The sequence below is a fragment of the Aedes albopictus genome, chromosome 1 (genome assembly GCF_035046485.1).
Source record: "Aedes albopictus strain Foshan chromosome 1, AalbF5, whole genome shotgun sequence".
Classification (NCBI taxonomy): Eukaryota; Metazoa; Arthropoda; class Insecta; order Diptera; family Culicidae; genus Aedes; species Aedes albopictus.
The window spans coordinates 149083632-149105679 of NC_085136.1; the positions used below are offsets into that span (position 1 = coordinate 149083632).

Consider the following 22048-nt stretch of genomic DNA (forward strand, 5'->3'; position numbering starts at 1 on the left):
TACAAAAAGGGCGACAAGTTGGATTGCGGGAACTACCGCGCGATCACACTACTGAGCGCTGCCTACAAGATACTCTCTCAAATTTTATGCCGCCGTCTATCACCGATTGCAAGAGAGTTCGTGGGGCAATATCAGGCTGGATTTATGGGTGAACGCGCTACAACGGACCAGATGTTCGCCATCCGCCAGGTGTTGCAGAAATGCCGCGAATACAACGTGCCCACACATCACTTGTTCATCGATTTCAAATCGGCGTATGGTACAATCGATCGAGAACAGCTATGGCAGATTATGCACGAATACGGATTTTCGGATAAACTGATACGGTTGATCAAGGCGACGATGGATCGAGTGATGTGCGTAGTTCGAGTATGAGGGACACTCTCGAGTGCCTTCGAATCTCGCAGAGGGTTACGGCAAGGGTATGGTCTTTCGTGCTTGCTGTTCAACATTGCGTTGGAAGGTGTAATAAGGAGAGCGGGGATAAACACGAGTAGAACGATTTTCACGAAATCCATTCAGTTGCTTGGTTTCGCTGATGATATTAATATTATAGCTCGTAAATTTGAGACGATGGCGGAAACGTAAAGAGGGAGACTAAAGAGTGAAGCCATGCGAATCGGATTAGTCATTATTGTGTCGAAGACAAAGTACACGATGGCAAAGGGCTCAAGGGAGGAATCACCGCGCCCGCCACCCCGAATTTATATCGAAGGTGATGAAATCAGGCTAAGGCCGGGGTGGCCTCTGCTGTACATAGTAGCCGTCTCCATTCCACTCGGTCCATGGCTGTTTGTCTCCAGTTCCGCACTCTGGGTAGGGTCCGCAGATCGTCCTCCACTTGGTCGACCCACCTGGCTCGCTGCGCTCCACGTCTTCTTGTACCGGTCGGATGACTCTCGAGAACCATTTTAGTCGGGTTTCTATCCGACATCCTGATGACGTGACCCGCCCACCGTAGCCTCACGATTTTCGCGGTATGGACGATGGTTAGTTCTCTCAGCAGCTGATGCAGCTCGTGGTTCATTCGCTTTCTCCAAGTCCCGTCTTCCATCTGTACTCTGTCGTAGGGGAACGTCCATAAATTACGTCACGCTTTGAGGGGGGAGGGGGGTTCCGGCGAAGTGTGACAACCCATACAAAAATTTCAGAGGTCTCATACAAAAAGTGTGACATAGGGGTGAGGGGGGGGGGGTTGAAAATGGGCAATTTTTGCGTGACGTAATTTATGGACGTTCCCTAGATGGTACGCAACACCTTTCGTTCGAAAACTCCAAGGGCGCGTTGATCCTCTGCACGTAGGGTCCATGTTTCGTGCTCATAGAGGACGACCGGTCTAATCAGCGTTTTGTAGATGGTTAACTTCGTGTTACGGCGAACTTTAATCGATCGTAGAGTTCTGCGGAGTCCAAAGTAAGCACGATTTCCTGCCACAATGCGCCTCTGAATTTCTTTGCTGGTGTCGTTGTCGGCGGTCACCAGTGAGCCTAAGTACACGAATTCTTCAACCGTCTCGATTTCATCACCGTCGATATAAATTCGGGGTGGCGGGCGCGCTGATTCCTCTCTGGAGCCCTTTGCCATCATGTACTTTGTCTTCGACACATTAATTCGATTCGTCTGGCTTCACTCTTTAGTCGGATGTACGTTTCCGACATCGTCTCAAATTTACGAGCAATAATATCAATATCATCAGCGAAACCAAGCAGCTGAACGGACTTCGTGAAAATCGTTCCTTCGTGTTTATCCCCGCTCTCCTAGTCCTAATTACACCCTCTAAAGCAATGTTGAACAGCAAGCACGAAAGACCATCACCTTGCCGTAACCCTCTGCGAGATTCGAAGGGACTCGAGAGTGTCCCTGATACTCGAACTACGCACATCACTCGATCCATCGTCGCCTTGATCAACCGTGTCAGTTTATCCGGAAATCCGTATTCGTGCATAATCTGCCATAGCTGTTCTCGATCGATTGTATCATACGCCGATTTGAAATCGATGAACACGTGATGTGTGGGCACGTTGTATTCGCGGCATTTCTGCAACACCTGACGGATGGCGAACAACTGGTCCGTTGTAGCGCGTTCACCCATAAATCCAACCTGATATTGCCCCACGAACTCTCTTGCAATCGGTGATAGTCGGCGGCATAAAATTTGAGAGAGTATCTTGTAGGCAGCGCTCAGTAGTGTGATCGCGCGGTAGTTCCCGCAATCCAACTTGTCGCCCTTTTTGTAGATGGGACACACGATACCTTCCATCCATTCCTCCGGTAATACTTCCTCCTCCCAAATCTTGGTAATGACCCAGTGTAGTGCTCTCACCAGTGCTTCTCCACCGTATATTAGAAGCTCGCTTGGTAGTTGATCTGCTCCAGCGGCTTTGTTGTTTTTCAACCGGCCAACCATCTCCTCAATCTCTTGAAGGTCAGGGGACGGAAGTCTTTCGTCCTGTGCACATACTCGTAGATCTGTTACCACGCCACCTTCGGTACTTGCAACGTCGTCATTGAGGTGCTCATCGTAATGCTGCCGCCACCTTTCGACCACCTCATGCTCGCTTGTGAGAATATTCCCGTGATTATCTCGGCACATGTCGGCTTGTGGCACAAAGCCTCTGCGCGAGCGGTTCAGCTTCTCGTAGAAGTTTCGTGTGTCCTTAGCGCGGCACAGCTCTTCCATCGCTTTGCAATCTCGTTCTTCCTGTTGGCGCTTCTTCATCCGCCTGTTTGTAACGTGCCTCATTCGCTCTCGTACGGTGTTGCAGCATTCTCGCCTATGCTGCATTCTTCTCGTTTTTCAACTGTTCACATTCGCCGTCGTACCAGTCGTTTCTGTGATTTGGAGTCGCGAAGCCTAGTGCTGTAGCCGAGGTACTACCTATGGCGGATCGGATGTCCCTCCAGCCATCTTCAAGTGTAGTTGCACCAAGCTGCTCTTCCGTTGGTAGGGCCACTGCTAACTGCTGCGCGTAGTCTTGAGCCACTTCTACGTTACGCAGCTGCTCGATGTTGAGCCGTGGTGTTCGACGCGTGGTGGTAACTGTCGAAAGTTTTGAGCGCATGCATACAGCGACTAAGTAGTGATCCGAATCTATATTCGCACTGCGGTATGTGCGGACATTGGTTATATCCGAGAAGAATTTACCGTCGATTAGAACGTGGTCGATTTGGTTTTCTGTTTGTTGGTCGGGTGATCTCCAGGTGGCTTTGTGGATATCTTTGCGGGGGAAGAAGGTGCTTCGAACTACCATACTACGGGAGGCTGCAAAGTTTACGCATCACTGGCCGTTATCATTCGATACGGCGTGCAGGCTGTTTCGCCCGATTACCGGTCTGTACATTTCCTCCCTTCCCTGTATGCTCTAACTGCGTGTAGAACGCTTCTTTCTCGTCATCAGGTCTCCCTTCGTGTTGGCAGTGGACGTTAATGATGCTGTAGTTGAAGAAACGGCCCGTAACTCTCAACATGCACATCCTTGCGTTGATCGGCTGCCACTCGATCACACGTTGTTGCATCTTGCCCAACACTATAAATCCTGTTCCCAGTTCATTAGTGTTGCCACAGCTTAAGTAGAAGGTAGCCGCTCGATGCCCGCTTCTAAACACTTTCTGTCCAGTCTAACAAAGTTCCTGCAACGCCACGATGTCGAAGTTGTGGGGATGTAGTTTGTCGCAGATTATCCTGTAACATTCTGCGAAACCTAGTGACTTGCAATTCCATGTTCCAAGTTTCCCATCGTAGTCCTTATTTCGTCGCGTGGGTCTATGCCGATTGTATCGAGTCGTATTTTCTCCTATTTTTTTCGCAATGGGGATTTTTACGGGTGGCTTATTGGGCCTACGCCAACACTTCTGTCTCGCCGGAGGGCCATCGGGCCATTTCTGTTTAACGTCCCAACCAACACTAGGACGACCACGCTGATGGGGCTACCACCTTGGATCTAGCTGGGCGTGGTGCAGCGTTTCTTACTCAGCCGCTGGATGCCAGAACAGACGCTGTTTGAGCCGCACCTCTGTAGCCGCACGAGCTTTCAAGTTCGTGGCCGGCTGGAAATAACCGCAAATAACTATCGCCACCATGGGCTGACCAGATTGTTTTAGTAAAATGAGAGGCTTAAGCGCCACCTCGTTAGAGGACCTCCCACTCGTTTTAATAGTTTGCCCGGTCTGAGACCCACCTAAGTTGGTCCATTGTAGAACCTCGATCAAAGGTTCGAAAAAACAATCCCGCCAACTCCACTTTCCTGGCGTCCGTCTTACTAGACTCCGAAACACCAGAGGTCAACAATACTCACGCAACTCTAACTGCTCGTACTGAGAGTAGCTTTCCACTATAAAATTCCTTCATCACCGGAAGACTTCATCACCCGCCCGAAGATGGCGACACCGATTAGAAAGCTCATCATTTAACTCAAAATAAAAAACCATCAATGAACTACGTACGCGGCAAAGGAGATCGCTCGTATGAACCATAGACTATAGAGAACATTACGTAATCAGTAGGTAGGGGCTTCGTTCAATAGGGTACACTCAGCGAAAAAAACTAGCGAAATTCATCAAAATACCTTATGAAAATTTGCTATAACTAATTCTTATGGATGGCATAAGAATACCTTATGAAAATTGATCGTGCTTGCTATGACAAATTTCATAAGATAGACTTATGAAAAGAACAAAAAAATCTTAAAATGAAACAGACTGGATTCGATCCATGAACGCCGGGATCACCGAGCCCGTGTTTTATCCACGCGGCTACAGACGCTTGAGAATACCAAGTTGCTAAACATGTATAAAAGCCAAGCTGTGAGACGATTTTACGTCATAGAGTGACCTTATGAAATTCATCCGAATCATTATGAATTATTTAAAGGCCGTTTCATAAGTTGGGCCTTATGGAAATCTTAAGGTTATTTGGCTGAGTGTACAACGCAAATTCAACATTTAGAGCTTTTATTCCTACCTATCATTCTCCATGGAAGTATCACTGTCTGCTTAACTATAGGCCTACGTCCCTACTATCGCGTGCGTGCTCTCTACCTTTCTATAGCGTGTTCCCCAGAACATTACACATGTGCACATATGGTTTACATTTACTCACCGTTACCGCATTCTATTGCCAGTACGGCTCGGTGGCTGCGTCGACTGCAAGGCGGGCGACGGTGGTCGCTATTGTCTGACGGCGTGGCTTGGGTCTATTGTTCGACAGCGCGCATGCTTGGCCTATCGAACCGCGAGACCGTCGGATGAAACGGGAATGCAATCCGCGCGGCGTGCGGGATCAATCCACCTACCGAGCGGACGTAGCTTGCTCAGCAACTCGGTGACTCACGTGCTCGTTGGGTTGGTCTTCGACGATAACACGTTGAACTCGGGCGCGATGTTAACGGCGCGGCCCCTTCGGCCACTGGGAAACGTGGGCCGGTGATTTGCCGGACTGTCTAGCACAGCGATGGATTTTGCGACAACGTTTCCTAAATCCGAGAAATAAAGCCGTCGAACGGCTGTTCGAGGGAAAAGGTTAAAGAGAGCAACGCACCTAACGCAACGCACGACTTTCATACCTTTCTGTATGCACTAGCTATCACACAACTGCTGTAGCACTTATTGGCACTCGGGGGAAAAACTAACTCACTTTCCTGAAATGTTCAGAGCCTATTAGTTCACTTGAGCTATCTACAATGGTTCACTGTCAAATTACAGATTTCGCGGTCACGGTAAAACACTTCCTAATTGGTTCGACTGTCCAGGCAAAGTGACGAAAGATCTTAAAGTCCTCAGATAGGAAACCTTGGAATATCTAACTTCTATTGACGAGTCGTTCGGGTCGATTTTCTTGTTCCCTTTCCGGTCTTCGATATCTCGCTCCCACCAGTAATCGCTAAGTGTGGCCTTCATATTTCTCTCCCCAATTCTCAAGGTCTTTCGTGAACTTGACCTTCGGTTTTTGGCCCGATCGCGGACAATCCATTAAATTTTGTGAGAGGGTTAACGGTTGGCAATTCCTCTCCTTTTCGGCGGATGCAGGTTTGAATCAATCGGAGTTATAGCAGTTGCATATGCGCAGGCGGAGTTTTTGCGCGCTTTATCATGCTGGCTTATAAATCTAGTACGCAGCTTCTCGGAATTCCATGTTATAACGATTAACAAGTATTTAAATGAAACAATGATTTATTGTAATTGATGTGTACCTATTTATTACACAGACGTAACGGGCTACCGTTACATCTCTTTGGTGAACAAACGCTCGAAATCGTACCTCCTCAATCTAGCTGAAGTCAGAAGGACAACAGTGCCCAGGCTGCACTACCAGCTAAGCACACATCGCTTGACCCGTGGAAGCATGAGGTAGGAACTTGTGAGGACCAGAGCTATGTTGGACGCTCTCCTTAACGACTGACCGTTTTGCAGCCCATCCGATTTGCAGCTTCTACCTCGCGAGCCATCCGACCGGTACAAGAAGACGTGGTGCGGAGGTGGGTCGATCCAGTGCAGAACGATTTGCGGACCCGTCGCAGAGTGCGGAACTGGAGACGCACAGCCAAGAACCGAGTAGAATTTAAACAACTCCTACGTACAGCAGAGGACACTCAGGCCTTCATGTGATCTAAGGTAAGGTAAGTACGTACAAAGATATACAAATATAGAGTACTCTTTCAAAAAGCAAAAGGCTGGTGATATCTCCTACAAAAATAACACATCTATAGTTTTGTCTTTATTTAAGTGATGTCTTTTGTTCAAAGTGTCATGTCAATGTGTTCTGATTTGATTTTGTGTTTGTATGCTTCTCTTTATCTTAAGTTTTCATTGTACATTGTATGTATAGCATTTTTTTCTCTTCAAATTCATGTATCACATTGAATCCTAAAAAGATTTGGATGATCAGTTTGTGACTCTAATCCTATACTTTTTTATGTGTTTTGCACTATTTAGTGCGTTTTGAGCTTTATATTGTTATTGATAGACATTTTCACCATTAAGTTTTTTTTTAATCGGTTTTCAATATTTTGTGACATGATGAGGAGGTGCACATTGATTTTTTTTTTGTCGCTTTTATTACCATTTTTTAATTGGGTGGGCATGTTATAACTGGAGAGTTAAAAGTCTTTTGCTGACATAGTTTTCTCTTATTCATTATATGTATAGTGTATGATAAAGCTACTTCTGGGGAATTTCAAGGTAAAAGTTTTCCATGGTTTGCGTCGTGGAGCTGATGTTAACTGCAAGAGGTAACAGCATCATCCGATATACCAATAAAAGATAAATCGATTTTCCAACTCACTCTGGATTTATAAACTCCACAGATCGAGCTGCCCGTTCGACCGGATGATGTGTTTTTGCAAACCTGGTAGGTATTGGAAAAGTTGTGAGAATGGCTTTGCCATCGAAACTTTAAAACTACTGTCTGTCTATAGAAACTGTATAACGGTGGTGGGAGAAGGCTTCCTTCCAAACTTTTTTCTCTTTGTTGTTTGATTTCCGATGCATGCAGAAAAACTTTGCTGTTTTGCTCAATACAATATGAAGTCTTCCTGAATGTAGAATAGTACTTCGTGAGGATTGCTCTTGAGAAGGACGAATATTAAATATAGATCCAGATTTGTGTATATGAATAAATTCATCATTGAGATTTTATTGCACTCATCCCTAAGGCAGAAACAAAATTAGGAAATCGGGAAGGTATTTTAAATGTTGGAGAACTTTTCCTCGTGGTCTTCGTCATGCTTTGTAGGACTATGCAGAAAGTTTGATCAGAATAAAGCATTCTACAAATTTGACAGCTCTTTAGCTTGTACGCTTGAGTGATGGGAACTAGATTATCTTATCAAAACACAGGTCCTCTAAAACGGATGTGGGGAACATTAGTCTTCAACACTATAGAATATCTAGTTTGATTTCCAATTTGTTACATTTTATTCACCAGAGTACAAAAATTTGTAAACACTACACATGTATACCGACTTGATTCCTATAGATTGTATATGATTTCATTGGCTCGAACTCTATGTTCTTATTACCTTGATTAGTTCGCATTTTCGCCGCATTGAGAAGGAAGATACGCGATCATTTGCTAATTTATCATTCTTGTATATGGAAATTATTACTCTTATTTGTTCTTACTTTTTTCATCTACGCGAATCATTTTTTTTATTTTGTCAACTTAAATTGACTACATGAATTACATTACTCTGTGATGTGTTTGTGTTTCTTGTTAATTATATACCTATCGACACATTAAGTAGCACATTTGCTGATTTCTCACACATATAATAATCAACACAGTTTTCTTCAATGTTAACACCACATATTGAATACTTCTTTTTTCAGTTTTTGATTAAATACCATAAATAACATTACACAATAGTTCACTTAACAACAATTATTTTGGGGATCTGGACATTTCATACATCTGAATTATTACGTTTACTTCAAATAGTGATTGGATTCAGCTTCCCCTTTGTTTCGCCAATGAGTTTCTAAGTGAATAAATTTGTAAAAGGTTTGCATCCAAATCAATCAACTGAGTAGTTTCTATTTAAAATGTCTATTATGCGGAGAAAAAACTTACGTGTGCAATCAATTATATTGAAACATGAGGAATGCTATTGAATATTAGTGTTCTTAGAGTATTTGCTACTACACCCGCGGTAAAAAGGAGCACAAACGATCTTATTGGTAAGTGGTAGTACCTACTTTAAAACACTAATAACCCACAGCACACGCCTTGAATTCAACTGTTAGACTAAAAACAAACAAACCTATCGCCATCCCAACTTAGATTTCATAATTGCGGAACTTGTTAACCACCTCGCTGGGATTCTCCTGGCCCCACTCCCCTTTTCGGCCACCGTAGTACAAAGCCGCTCCGCCCTCCGACGCCCGACGGTGGGCCGGGTTCGGCTGGCCGGCACTCAAACCGCTACCGGCGCCTCCGGCCGTTTCCGGCAGCATACGGTCCTTTGTCTTGGGTGTGGCCCAGTGCATGCTCTGCTGAACGTGCTCCTTCATGCCGACCCAATTTTTGTAGCTTATCTGGATGCCACTGCTGCGCCACTTGTCGTAATTGGCACGCCTCTCCGGGTCGCACAAAATCTCCTTGGCGTCCTGTGAAAGTTGGAGAAAAAAGAAGTTTATTTTAATGGGATGCTGATAAGAATGTTACCTATTTATAGAACTTTTGGGAGAACAAGCCTTGTTACTCTGCATGTTTAGTTTTTTTAATTATGTGTATTTTAACATCAAGCTAATTCTACACTCGCATGTTTAGTTCTCAGCGAGGTTTACATGGTGGAAAAGAGCAACGTATCTGGTGTCCTACAGTGTCCAATTAAATCAGTTTTGAATTACAATGATTCAATAACCTGGAGTAAGAATCCAACATTTGTAGATTTGGTCAACAAAAGCTTACATCACACGTTGAGATTCACTATTGACCCCACCCGGGGTTGTCTAGATGTTCTAGAAGGGAATATCTCTAGGCCCCAAGCAGCTGATTTTAGCCACGATCACTTTCCGGATGGGCCCACAAGGTCGCTTTTGCTCCCGGGTCCCAGGGTGCCGTCGGAGTAGGGAAGATTTTAAATGCGGGTGATCCTGAAAAGTGTCTGGTTTGATGCGACGTGCACCATTCGAGACAGCGTCCTTTGGGCGATACCGGAAATGGCGAAGCTTGTGACACGGGACGCATGGCATAGTAACGTTGGTAGGAGATCGAAGATTTAGCTGGAGAGCCCAACATTCTACAACACGACCCAAAAAAGTTTGTATTTTCGCAGAAGAAGGACGGCAACACGATAGGTTACCGCCAGTGCTTCAGGATGCCCATTGTTCCGCGAGGCCAGGGTGGTAGTAGCAAAAAAACATTTTGGTTGCGCTCCTATATTGAAACCACGACTCATATTGAATATATATGACCTCATTGTTCATTGCTGTTTATGAAATGTAAGTGTCAAATTATCAAAAAGTGTCAACACGAATGTTGTTGTTTTTCGGATAATCAATCGAAATGATATGTTAGACATACGTAATGTCTGCCCAGCCAACACAAAGTCTTATATGTTGTCGAATGTTGAGTGGAGAAATTGGGAAAAAAAATCTACGTAGTTCTGGTGGGTTTGAACCCACGTCTCTCCAAGTTCGCTAGACAGGGCGCGATGACCAACTTCGCCATAGAACAAGTAACAACTTCGTGAAGTCGAAAGTCAACCTGAATCCAACGCCCACCTTACCCCACGTTCTTTCCTCGCAATTCACCATCTCCTTCAGTCCTTAGATGTCCACTTCCAACACTCTCTGAGCGTGCCTATGAACAACAGTGAGGAGTGAGAGCATGTTGTTTTTAGTGTCGAGACTGTTGCCTATCCACAGCAAGTGCTCATCCACAACTTGCGAATGAGACCATCAGATAATTAAAAAAGTGTCATTGATCACCCCTTCCACAGCAAATTTCTGGCTACGTCACTGCCGTCGTATCGATCAAACATATTGGTCCATATGCCGACGGATCACCGGGTGGCTTCCCCGGCTGTGATAATAGAACCAGACTCTATTGCTTCCAAATCTCTGAAAAAATCCCTCGTCCAGCTGTTTCTGCATAGCAGACCTGAATATCCTGCACGCCTCAGCAATAGTTATTTTTAAGGTCAAGTTCGGAGACTGGGGCCTTCAGGTATCAGTAGGTCGGCTCCAGAGGCACGTTCTCCTCTATTTGGGAAATTTGTGCCAGCCTGGGGCCTAACCTGCGCTAAGGAATTATGCAATTCCAGCAAGTTTGTCATCAGTGACCCTCCCCACATTGCCAGCCCCAATTCACAGTAGTCCTACGAAAGGAAGCCGTAGAGGGAAGGGCGAAGGGAATCACGAAGCGGAAAGAGCCCCTCGGTGATCCCCTTTCAACATCTCTGGGGACTGCTCTGTAGGAGCCATTACACCTCATTGGTACTCTGACAGAGATTATCAAAGTAGGCATTTTGCTTGCCCTTATTTTGGTCTTTAACGCAACCTTGGCAGCGGTCACGGTGTACAGAAGGTGATATATCTTGTGATCTTTATGCCGTGGAAAGCGATGAACATCACCCGTCGTTCATTTCTCCCTTCACCATTACGTGCTCGCTGCATCCGCTTCCTGCCCGTTGGCAGGCGTGGCGTAGGTTCGCAATCACTTGAGTCAACTAGTATGCCAGTGGTCTCCTATTTCTAGGGTAGACTTGTCTAGGCAGGGTTGCAGCGCATACACGCAAGAGCACCGCTGCCAGCTCGTCCCCGCTTAGATCGAGTAAGTTTCGCTCGAAAAACACACACGTTGGTGGACTCATGCTGGCTTGTGCCTCATGACCGTATATCATGGCCGTATCGCTTGCACAACTTACTCTTACGACTTGTGTCCTGCTTCCAGACCCATGAAACAAACCTCTGATGGCATGCAAGGCCAGTTATCAAATTGACCAAGGGACGATTCAAATATGACGTCCATCCTAGCGTCCATCATTTTTCGGGGATTTTAGACCCCCCCTCCACCCTAAATGATGGACGTCATATTTGAATGACCCCCAACCCACTATTAGCTTTGTTACTTTAACGGACTAATTTGCGTCCGGCACAGGTAGCTGTACCAAGGCTACCTGTGTTCCTGCCGGGCCCTTTCGTAGTCGAACGGCAGCGGTGGCCACCTGCACCTCGCACTGTTGCCACAGTACCGTGACTATTTCTTCCGCTTCGGTGATCTCGTCTAGGTTCTTCACCATCAGATTCACCTCCACTGTTAGAGCTTTCATATTTACCCCATGGCCGAGAACCTCTTCCGACAGACTTCTGTAGACGGAGTCCTTGCGCTCCTTGTTGAGCTTGAGCTCGAGCAGTCACCCTAATTACGAAATACAAAAATACGGGTTTGATTATTTTCGATGAACTACAAAACCACCAAGTATCACGATGTTCGGAGACACATTATATCGATTTTCTATGGAATGGTTGTATAATTCAAAAAAAAGTTGATTGATTGATTTGACTTTATTAAGGCGAAACTGGAAGCATTTCCTCGTTTTTTTGGTTTTTGATTTTTTATTAAATAACGAAGCAATATTTTTAATCCTCTTTTGGCATTAGGGTCATTTTTGACCCAAACCGTACACTACGTCAGCGAGCTGCTGCCAACGTGATGCAAAAGGAAGGTTAAAATCGGTTTTCGTGCACATCCCAGTAAACCACACATCGTAATGGAAAGTGCATTCAAAATCATATATCTCGTTGTCTGAAATCCAAATCGTAAAAACCGTTGAATCTTGTGATAAAAAATGTCAAGTCTAATTGTATATAAATCGTTGCTGCGATTTGTTTCGGAGTAAGTTTGTTGTGTATAAAGCAAGTCATACAAAGCGCTAATTGAAGTCGTCGCTGTTTGCATACGCTTACAAGTCATATATAATGTTAGTAAAGTGTGATTGGAAATCGTAACGACTTAATGAAAATTGATGAAATGCGGCCTTCCCGGTAAAAGATCAATACACTTTAGTCATAATCTTTCTGAAACTGTGGTGTGCTTAAATCCCATATCCTTGCTCCCTAGGTACTGCCTGTTTACAAAATTACATAAATTCAGAGCAAGTGGCTTTGTACGAATTTCAGCACCGCAACGAGGTGGTGCTGGATGCAAAATGAAAAAAGCATCCCACTTGCCTTGATCATCACCGCCAGGCCGCTGATTATGTTTTGGCACTGCAAACATTCTCCCCACCAATAATGATATTCGAACAATCTTTGGGAGTGTTCATAGCCATCGAAAAAAGACATTTGACCCACAATTATTTCTACATTAAGCAGTAAACTTTTCCCGCGACGACGACGTCGAAACGTACACTCGATGCGAGGCTAATGTTGTAAACAAAACATGTCGTAATAAGCGCAAACTCAACTCGCTCCGAGTTGTATATAAATTGACAGCATCATTAGGTATACTATATATCAGTACAGCATTGTAATAAATGGAATCGCAATGACTTAGAAACAAATGCAGCCCATTCCTCATATCAACATTGATGTAGGAAGGCAAAGGCAAGTTTCATGGGTGGTTTAGAAAGCTTAAGTTTATATTGGCCAAAATGTGTGCTCTGCTCAAGGCAGGTCAGGTAGTACAATGGTATGGGCTTAGACTCACAATCTCGAGGTGCCGTGTTCTAGGCTAGGTGTCAACTTTTTTTATAGCTAATTTCGGACATCGTATTTCATATCACACGAAGTCGTATTTTATTCTTTCGATTCATTATTTGGGACATCGTAATGATGATCATATGAAATCGCGAAATGTCGTCGGAAGTATGTATATGGCCTCCACTTTGGTACGTATATAGCAGTTTTGTGCAGTTTATACGATTGAATTGGCTCTTATATAGTAGTGTATAACACAAATTATACAGACCAAAATGTTTACTGGGATGTACAGTATGGTTCAGGGTATTTTCTGATTTTTTTACGCGGTAGAAAATATTTTTCGTTTTTGCAGAAACCATTTTTTAGTGAAATTTTGTTCAAAAATGGTTTCTGTTGGGTTTCTGCAAAAATTAAAAACATTTTCTACCGCGTAAAAAATTCAGAAGATACCCTGAACCATACTCTACATGTGCACGAAAACCGATTTTAAAAATATTGCTTCGTTATTTAAAAAAAAAACTAAAACCAAAAAATGAGGAAATGCTTCCAGTTTCGTCTTAAAGAGACTTTCAGCCCTTGGCTGGTTCGTCTCTCCCGAAAAAAAAATCTTGTTGAAGTCGGGTAGATTGGTTGTTTCTCACTGCTAGGTGAATTTATTGTTATAAAATTCTTTGAAAACAACGAAATACGTTTCATTACTAATTTGGGTTGCATTTGGATTGCGAAAATACGTCAAAATAATTTTGATCAGTTTTGATGTACTATATGCTCCACTGTGCATCGGTCGAGGGCGTTGCCCTTGTAACACTTGGCACCCATCCTCCTAATTCGCCTCCTCCTGTCCTTGTTAGCGTCCCTAAGCTCCTACTTCGATTTCTTATTCCACTTCTTCTTCTTCCGCTTATCCAGTACCGTGATTTCGGGTGAAATTTATCAGTGGGGTGAAATTGATCGACGAGAGGTCCATTTTTATTTGTTAAAAATAGCGTTTTAAACTTAAAACAATTTGTGGAAAATGGGCATCATCTGGCTCTGGTTATTGAATGATGTGTTTTATGTTTTATAGCCAATTAGTCACATATTTCGGTATGGAATTCTATATTTTCCGAAACTGCATGTTAGGAGAACTTCATAGACACTTTCAAACTTTTGTTATCGTAGTTGTATCGCACATGTAATGAATATTCGAATGAATGTTTATAGCTGCAAAGTATTCGCTGGAGTTCTATATATATTGTAATTTATGTATAAAATTGTACTTTTCCAGAAGTACAATGTTGATACACATAATTTGTGAGGAAATTGCATACTTTCAGGCGTTTTCTTTAAATTTAATAAACTTCAAACTCAAATAATTAAAAATTTAGTAAACTTGTAACAGTTTTGCATAGCTTTTCGCATTCTAGGGTGTAAGTTCAGATAGAAATAGTTATTAATGCAACAAGTTGCAAAATGATGATTTTTTTGTACGAGTCGTACATTTATCTATCGAGGCTTGCCGAGTTGGATAAATACGACGAGTGCTGAAAAAATCGAGTTTTGCAACGAGTTGCATACAACATTTTTTTGCCATTACAACAAAATACTTGAGTACGATCTTTTCTGACTGTTCAAACATATCTCAATAGAAACCACGTGCGAGCATTAGAGTGGGTCATCGTTTATATGGAAAAATGAAAAATTCAATGGTACCGTAACCCGGGGTCAAATTGATCACTTTAAAACAACTTTTGCGGATAACATCAGTGCCAATTCAAATATTGCCAAAAGAATTCCTGTAAAACTAGTACCCAGTGGATCTCCATGGAACCATGTGACAGAATTTTGTTCAACAAATTTAAACTTTAAGTTAAATAACTCCAAATATCAAAAAATTGGAAATGCCACTTTGGGGCGAAATTGATCAGTATACAATTAAACATCGGTTTGAAAGGAAAATTTCTATTTCCGCTTAATTTTGCTCGTCTAAAACCGAATAACGCGTTTAAAATCATACAACTAGTGAATTTAATACTTTAAACGCAAAATTAAATTTTGAATTTTCCCCTTAAACGCCTTAAGTTAGGCAATTTCATTTGAAATTAGTGATTTCTATCACAAAAAATTACTATTTCATCATAAAATAAACTTTTTTCTAACTATTTCATGTTCTGATTAGCTACATAATTTCCCAACCAAGGCTCCACAAAAATGTTAAAACACAGCATTTACGGGAAGTACTATTAGCAATCGATTGTTTAGTAGCAACGATTTCAGCTAAATGAGAAATACATTGCAAATTTCTAAAAAAATAAGGCAAAACTAACTTTATTCTAAAAAATGGAAAGTCTACACTCATCTCTAGACATCTACGAACCAGATGACGTGAAAAGTTTAAGATCATTACGACGCTTAAGAGTTCCTAGTATGGAATTACAATGTAGTACCCGAATGATCAATTTCACCCCGCTGATCAATTTGACCCCGGTTTACGGTATCCCATCAGATCAAAGCTTTTTTGATCCCATTTCAGGATCCAAATGAGTTTGCAAAATTTGATCACGATCGGTTATGTCTACGTTTTGCGCATCGCGTTTGAAGTTTGTATGGGGTTTTACATGGGAAAACACACTTTTTTGTATTTCTCTCATAACAAGCTCGAATTTTTCTAAAAGCATGTAACCGATAAAGTGAAAACATAGCCTAGGGTGTCCTGAAAAACTTTGTCGAAGACCGCGAAGTGATCAGATGCTTATGAAAAAAGTTATAGCGTCGGCATTGCTTGGCGAAACAGCATGATTTTGTTGCTATTGTTATTCCTTTACATGTTAAAACATAAACACATGTATGCAATTCGTTGGTTATAACAATTTTCCCAAGCATCGGATCGCTTTGCGGTCTTCAACAAAGTTTTTCAGAACATCCTAGGCTATCATTTTACAGTATCGGTTAAAAAGTTTCAGACAAACTTTTTCAACTTATGACAAAAATGCAAAAAAGTATGTTTTCCCATACAAAATCCCATACAAATTTCAATTGCAATGCGCAAAGTGTAGACGCAACCGATCGTGCTCAAACTTTGCACAGATACGCAGGACCCGAAACGGAACCAAAAAAGCTTTGATCTCAGAAAACGGTTCCGATGACCCACACTAGCGAGCATCCATGCGTACAAGTCCGATTTTTTCAATCAGGTAGGCTATGTTTAGTGTCACGAGTACTCGGAGTCGCGTCATCAACGAGCGTTGTTTTTTTCTGCTGCTGCAGCAAACTCTACGTCTGTTGGGCTGACCAAACCGGATTTTGTAGTCGCTTCTATTCGGATTTGATCTGCCGAATAGACATAGAGCTGCCATCGAACCAACCAAAAAAGGAAAGACCCGGAAAGACCCGGAAAGACCATAAGCGTTTCAGAAAACTTGTGAAAAGTGTACCCTTGCAAAAGTACCGAAAAGTAGTACTTTTCGGCACTCTTAACATTGCTTAAAAGTTATACTTTTCGGCACTTCTGAGCTAGTGAAGAAAAGTAGGCCATTTCGTTACACTTGCGGCGATTGAAAAGTGTAATCATATAGTACGTAATTGCAAAATAGTTATTTATGTAACGAGTGGCAAAAAGTTGATTTTTTCAGCACGAGTCGTGCATTTATCCAACGAGGCTTGCCGAGTTGGATAAATACGAAGAGTGCTGAAAAAATCGAGTTTTGCAACGAGTTCCATACAAAATTTTATGCAATGATTTTTTCATAATGCAACCCATTTGAGTTGCATAATGTTCATAATGCAACTCAAATGGGTTGCATTATAAACATTATACAACTATTTTACATTATGCAACTCATTTCAGTTGCATTATGAACCAGTTCGGAAAAATTGGCCTTTATGATACCAAAATGAGTTATATAAAATGTAAATTATGATACTGAATTGCATAAACATATTTTCAGCACTTACAAAGTATTTTTTTTATTTTTTTTTATTGATAACTAGCTGTCCCGGCAAACGTCGTACTGTCTGCCTACTATTTTTTTGGCATGTAGTTCTGGAGAGGAATTGACCGCAAAATTGAATTTCAAAATTTCCCGTTTTTTATTGCTTTCCCGATCGATTTTTGCAATTATTTTTCCATACGAACACGTCGGAGCCCTGCACGTATGCAACCGTGAAAGAATTATGTCGATCTGTTGATCCGTTCCCGAGCCTATTCGTGACATACAAACACCATTCCATTTTTATTTATATAGATAGATGATATTCATTAGAAGAAAATGATTTGCTGTAAAATTTTCAACCTCATAGACTGATGAAAACCATGATCGTACTTGTTTTAAAGTATTGAATTAACCATATCCTCAAACATTTAAAAATTGGGCACCAAAAACTGCGAAATGTGATCAATTTCACCCTAATCCACGGTACCTTTTTTATAAAGTTTCGTCTAACTGTTTAACCGAGTTGCTCTTTCTCAGAACGTTCTTCTGTCCTGCTTTAAACGAAAATGAGTTGAAAACTGTTCAATTTTCAATTATTGCGACATTTGCACCCATTTAGACTCGGCCGAAATACATTATTTTCACAGTCGAATTTCGCACACGACTTCGCAGCGGCTGGCATACACAAGTTCGGTTGAGTTCATGATAAGGGCGTCGGATGCACGACAGGTAAACAAAATAAGTTGGATTAGTGTGAAATTTCGCTGGGAAATGCTGATTCAGTGGATTCTCAAATTATCACAGTAGTCTAAACATTAATGAGAAACCCAATATATAGAATCGTTTTGGGTACCTATCACCTTAACCCATATCCGCCCAGCGTCCTATTTATAGGACAGATACCCCGAACGCCCAGCGTCCTATAAATAGGACAGTCCTTTTGATGTGAATATCTCCAGAATTATGCAAAATTTTAGAATACTTTCTTCAGAGAAGATGTTCTCCACACCCATACCTTGCTCAAAGTGGACAATATAGTTTGTGACTGATTCACTAGGTGGCGTAAACGATGCTGCAAAGAATGCATAATGTCACGATCTGTGAGCTTCATTTCCAATGCGAAAAAAAAAATTCCCTGGAATCTTGACTATGGTTAATAATTTACAGTTCATTTCTTCGGTAGAGTTGGTAATCAATTCAATACATACAAAACTCGATGTATGTATGATTTTATGTTTATATGCTTGTATGTTTGTCTATTTGTATGTTTATATGTCTGTATGTATGCCGGAATATAGGCATAACTCTGAATTGCGTCAAGAAATTTCAATCAAATTTGGTATAAACATTCCTTAGGATGTGGAGGTGGTAGCAGGGATATTGAAATTCAAGGTGGCGGCTTAGGTTCCAATATGGCGGTCAAAACTCCAGAATAGATGTTTTTAACGGCAATGCTGCTTCGGATACTATGCAATATTGGTATCTATCGATCGGGCTTCACAAGTAGAACTCAAAAATGAATATCCGACGCCATTTTGAAATCCAAGATGGCGGACCATATACAATATGGCGGCCATAGAATGGTAGTTTGATCTATAATACCATGCAATATGGATATCTATCGATCGGGCTTGATGAATAGAAGTCAAAAATCAATATTTTACGCCATTTTGAAATCCAAGATGGCGGATCATATCGAAGATAGCGGTCACGGAATGGTAGTTTGAGCTATGATACGGGTATCGATCGATCGGGCTTTATGAGTAGAAGTCAAAATCGATATTTGACCCCATTTCGGAATCAAAGATGGCGGACCATATCCAAGATGGGGGCCATGGAATGGTAGTTTGAGCTACGATACCGTGCATTATGAGTATCTATCGATCGGGCATAATGAGTAGATGTAAAAAAATCGATATTCAACGCCATTTTGAAATCCAAGATGGCGGACCATATCCAAGATGGGGGCCATGGAATGGTAGTTTGAGCTACGATACCGTGCAATATGAGTATCTATCGATCGGGCATAATGAGTAGATGTAAAAAAATCGATATTCAACGCCATTTTGAAATCCAAGATGGCGAACCATATCCAAGATGGCGGCCACGGAATGGTAGTTTGAGCTATGATACTATGCAGTATGGGTATCTATCGATCGGGCTTCATGAGTAGAAGTCAAAAAACGATATTTGACTCTATTTCGAAATCCAAGATGGAGGCCCATATCCAAGATGGTGGCCTCAGAATGAGAATTTGAGCTATGAAACCATGCAATATGGGTATCTATCGATCGGGCTTCATGAGTAGAACTCAAAAATGAATATCCGACGCCATTTTGAAACCAAAGATGGCGGACCATACCTGAGATGGTGGCCACGGAATGGTAGTTTGAGCTATAATATCATGCAATATGGGTATCTACCGATCGGGCTTTATGAGACACAGGGTAGAGGGTCATGGTAGATGGTAAGGTAGCGGATAGGATAAAGGGTGGAGCAGACGGTCGGGTAGAGAGTTTGGGTGAAGGATAGAGTAGAAAAGGATAGGGTGGACGGTAAGGAGAAGGGTAGAATAGAGAGTAGGTTTGAGGGTAGGAAAAATGTTAGGGAAGATAGTAGGGTAGGCGGTACGATTAAGCACAATATAGACTCGAGGGTACGGTAAATGATAGGGCAGTGTTTATGGTAGAGGATAGTTAAGAGGGTAGGGCAGATAAAAGGGTTGAAGGTTATGATAGAGCGTAGGATAGAGGGTTGGAATAGAGCGCAAAGAAGACAGTAAGGTAGAGGCTAGAGAGTAGTGTGAAGAATTGAGGTGAGATTAGATGAGCTGAGGTTCTTTTTTGAGATATCTTCAGGAATTCTTTTCAGGATTTCTTCAGGCATTCCTTTCGAGAATCTTCCCAGGTTTATTCCCGGGATTCCTTCAGATATTGCTTCCGAGATTGCTGTATGGATTGCTCCGGAGTTCTCTTCAGGGATTTTTGCAGAGGTTGCTTTGGTAAATCCTGAAAGGATTCTGTTAGTTATTCTTTTCTGCATTCTTTCAGGGATTTGTGCTGGAATTTCTTCAAAGATTCCTTCCAGGATTTCTGCTGTTATTCCTTAAGAGATTTCTCCCGAAAAAAATATGAAAAAATATATGTTTCTTCCGAGATTGTTTTCAGGCAATCCTAGATCATAGAGACATCTTCTATGGTTCTTGCAGGAATGCCTCTCTAAGGATTCATCAGGTATTCTTTACGGGATTCCTTCAGGAATAACTTCGGGGATTTCTGCCAGAATTGCTTTGGAAAATCATGAAAGGATTCTTTCAGAAATTTTACCCAGCATTCTTTCACGGATTTCTTCTGGAATTACTTCACAGATTCATTTTAGTATACTTTCAAAGTGATCTGTCGAAACATATTCAGAGAATCCTAATGGAATTCTTTCTATGAGCCGTGATCCTCGCTCGGAATTTATACAGCAATTCCTCCTGGGATTTCTTTTGTGACTATGTCAGGGATTCCCACCAAGCTTTCAGTTGAGATTCCCTCAGAAATCTACCAGATATGCCTCTCAGAATTCCTTCTGTAAATCCTCCCGGGATTCATTCGGGGGCTTCACATTATCTTTTCGATATAATTTCGATAGTGCCCAGAATAGCACCATAAAATTCACATATTGTTCACGAATAAACAATCATGGAGTAGTACAAACATAAGTGGAGAAGCCGTGTCGAGTATATCTGGTTGAAATTTTATATCAAAACATGGAATGATGATGAACCTCGGCGTGTTAGTGGAATACCTGTAAATATGAGACACCGAAGACGGCCTTATAGTTGAGGTCGAAATACGTATCTGCCAAAGGATACAAATTAAATGGAACAGTACTTAACACGATTTTCTATGAAAAACTTCTGAAAAGTTTACGTATGGTGAGTACGTAAAAAGAGTTTGTGGGGTGCTGAAGGAACAACTCAATTACTTTATTAGAAATCATTATCTGTGTAAAATCTAACTTCTACAGCATTTTAACGTTTGCTTATGCCACACATTGTGAGCTCTCTTTGTTTGATTTGTTAAAAAAAATGAGAAATGATGAACACTGCAGTCGAATTTACATGAAATTACAATAATAGTGCATTGCATATTTTTAGGCGTTTATCGGGTTATATTTCTGTACCAATTTATAAGTCATTTTTCTATTCTTTTTGAGTAGTTATCATCTCTCTCACTTGTTTAGAGCTGTATTGTATCTATACGGATCAGAATATATCAATAGCGTAGAAGTTGGGCTGAAATAGAACTCGAGAAAATTATCAGACATTGAGGACCTACAATGAAGAATTTTTTTGGAACTACGCCATAGACTTCCATTTTTTTTTTCAAATCATGCTTATTTTAATGGAACTTGACCTTTGATAACAAATTTATTTGGAGATTAAAATTGTGAGACACCTTGGGCGTTAACGGGTTAAAGTGAGGGAGTGCATTTTAAAAAGTTTTACACTCGTCAAGCGTCGTTGAAAAAATGTACGACTGGTTTAAAAAACATAGAAATTATTTCGTTTGTCGAAATGGTAAATTTCATTTAAAAAAATGTAGAGAAAATTAAAAGTAATAACACTCGTATTCAAATAAATGCCATTTTTATTCTTTCAAGCAAGCCAAGCTGCTCGACTCCCCATGTATGCTTTCGATTCATTCACTGACTGGTAAAGTCCACCGGCAGAGCGTTTGACACTGCATAGTTAAAGAGAAACACCTCAGAAGATACGGTCCAGTATATAGGTACGTACTGATACGCCCGCTCACATGTGTTCCATTAATAAGTGGCCATCAGTCAACCTTGTGCACTGTGCAGCCAGCAGTCACTATACCTTGCATCAACATCGTCCTTTTCACGTTTTGTTCTAGTCGGGAACAATATGAGGACGACGACGATGGACGGGAGATAATCACTGGACGACCTTTTTGCCCAGGGATCAAGACATGGACGGCATCAAA

General features: G+C 41.9%; 1 protein-coding gene across 1 annotated transcript in view; it reads right to left on the minus strand.

Moving 5' to 3' along the window:
• Positions 1–6699: 6699 nt before the first annotated feature.
• Positions 6700–22048, minus strand: part of LOC109421885 (J domain-containing protein) — a 176443-nt gene continuing 161094 nt past the window's right edge. The window contains exon 3 of the mRNA XM_019696461.3: positions 6700–9102. Within this exon, the coding sequence (XP_019552006.3) occupies positions 8773–9102 (330 nt within the window). The 3' untranslated portion in view covers positions 6700–8772. The remainder of the gene's footprint in view (positions 9103–22048) is intronic.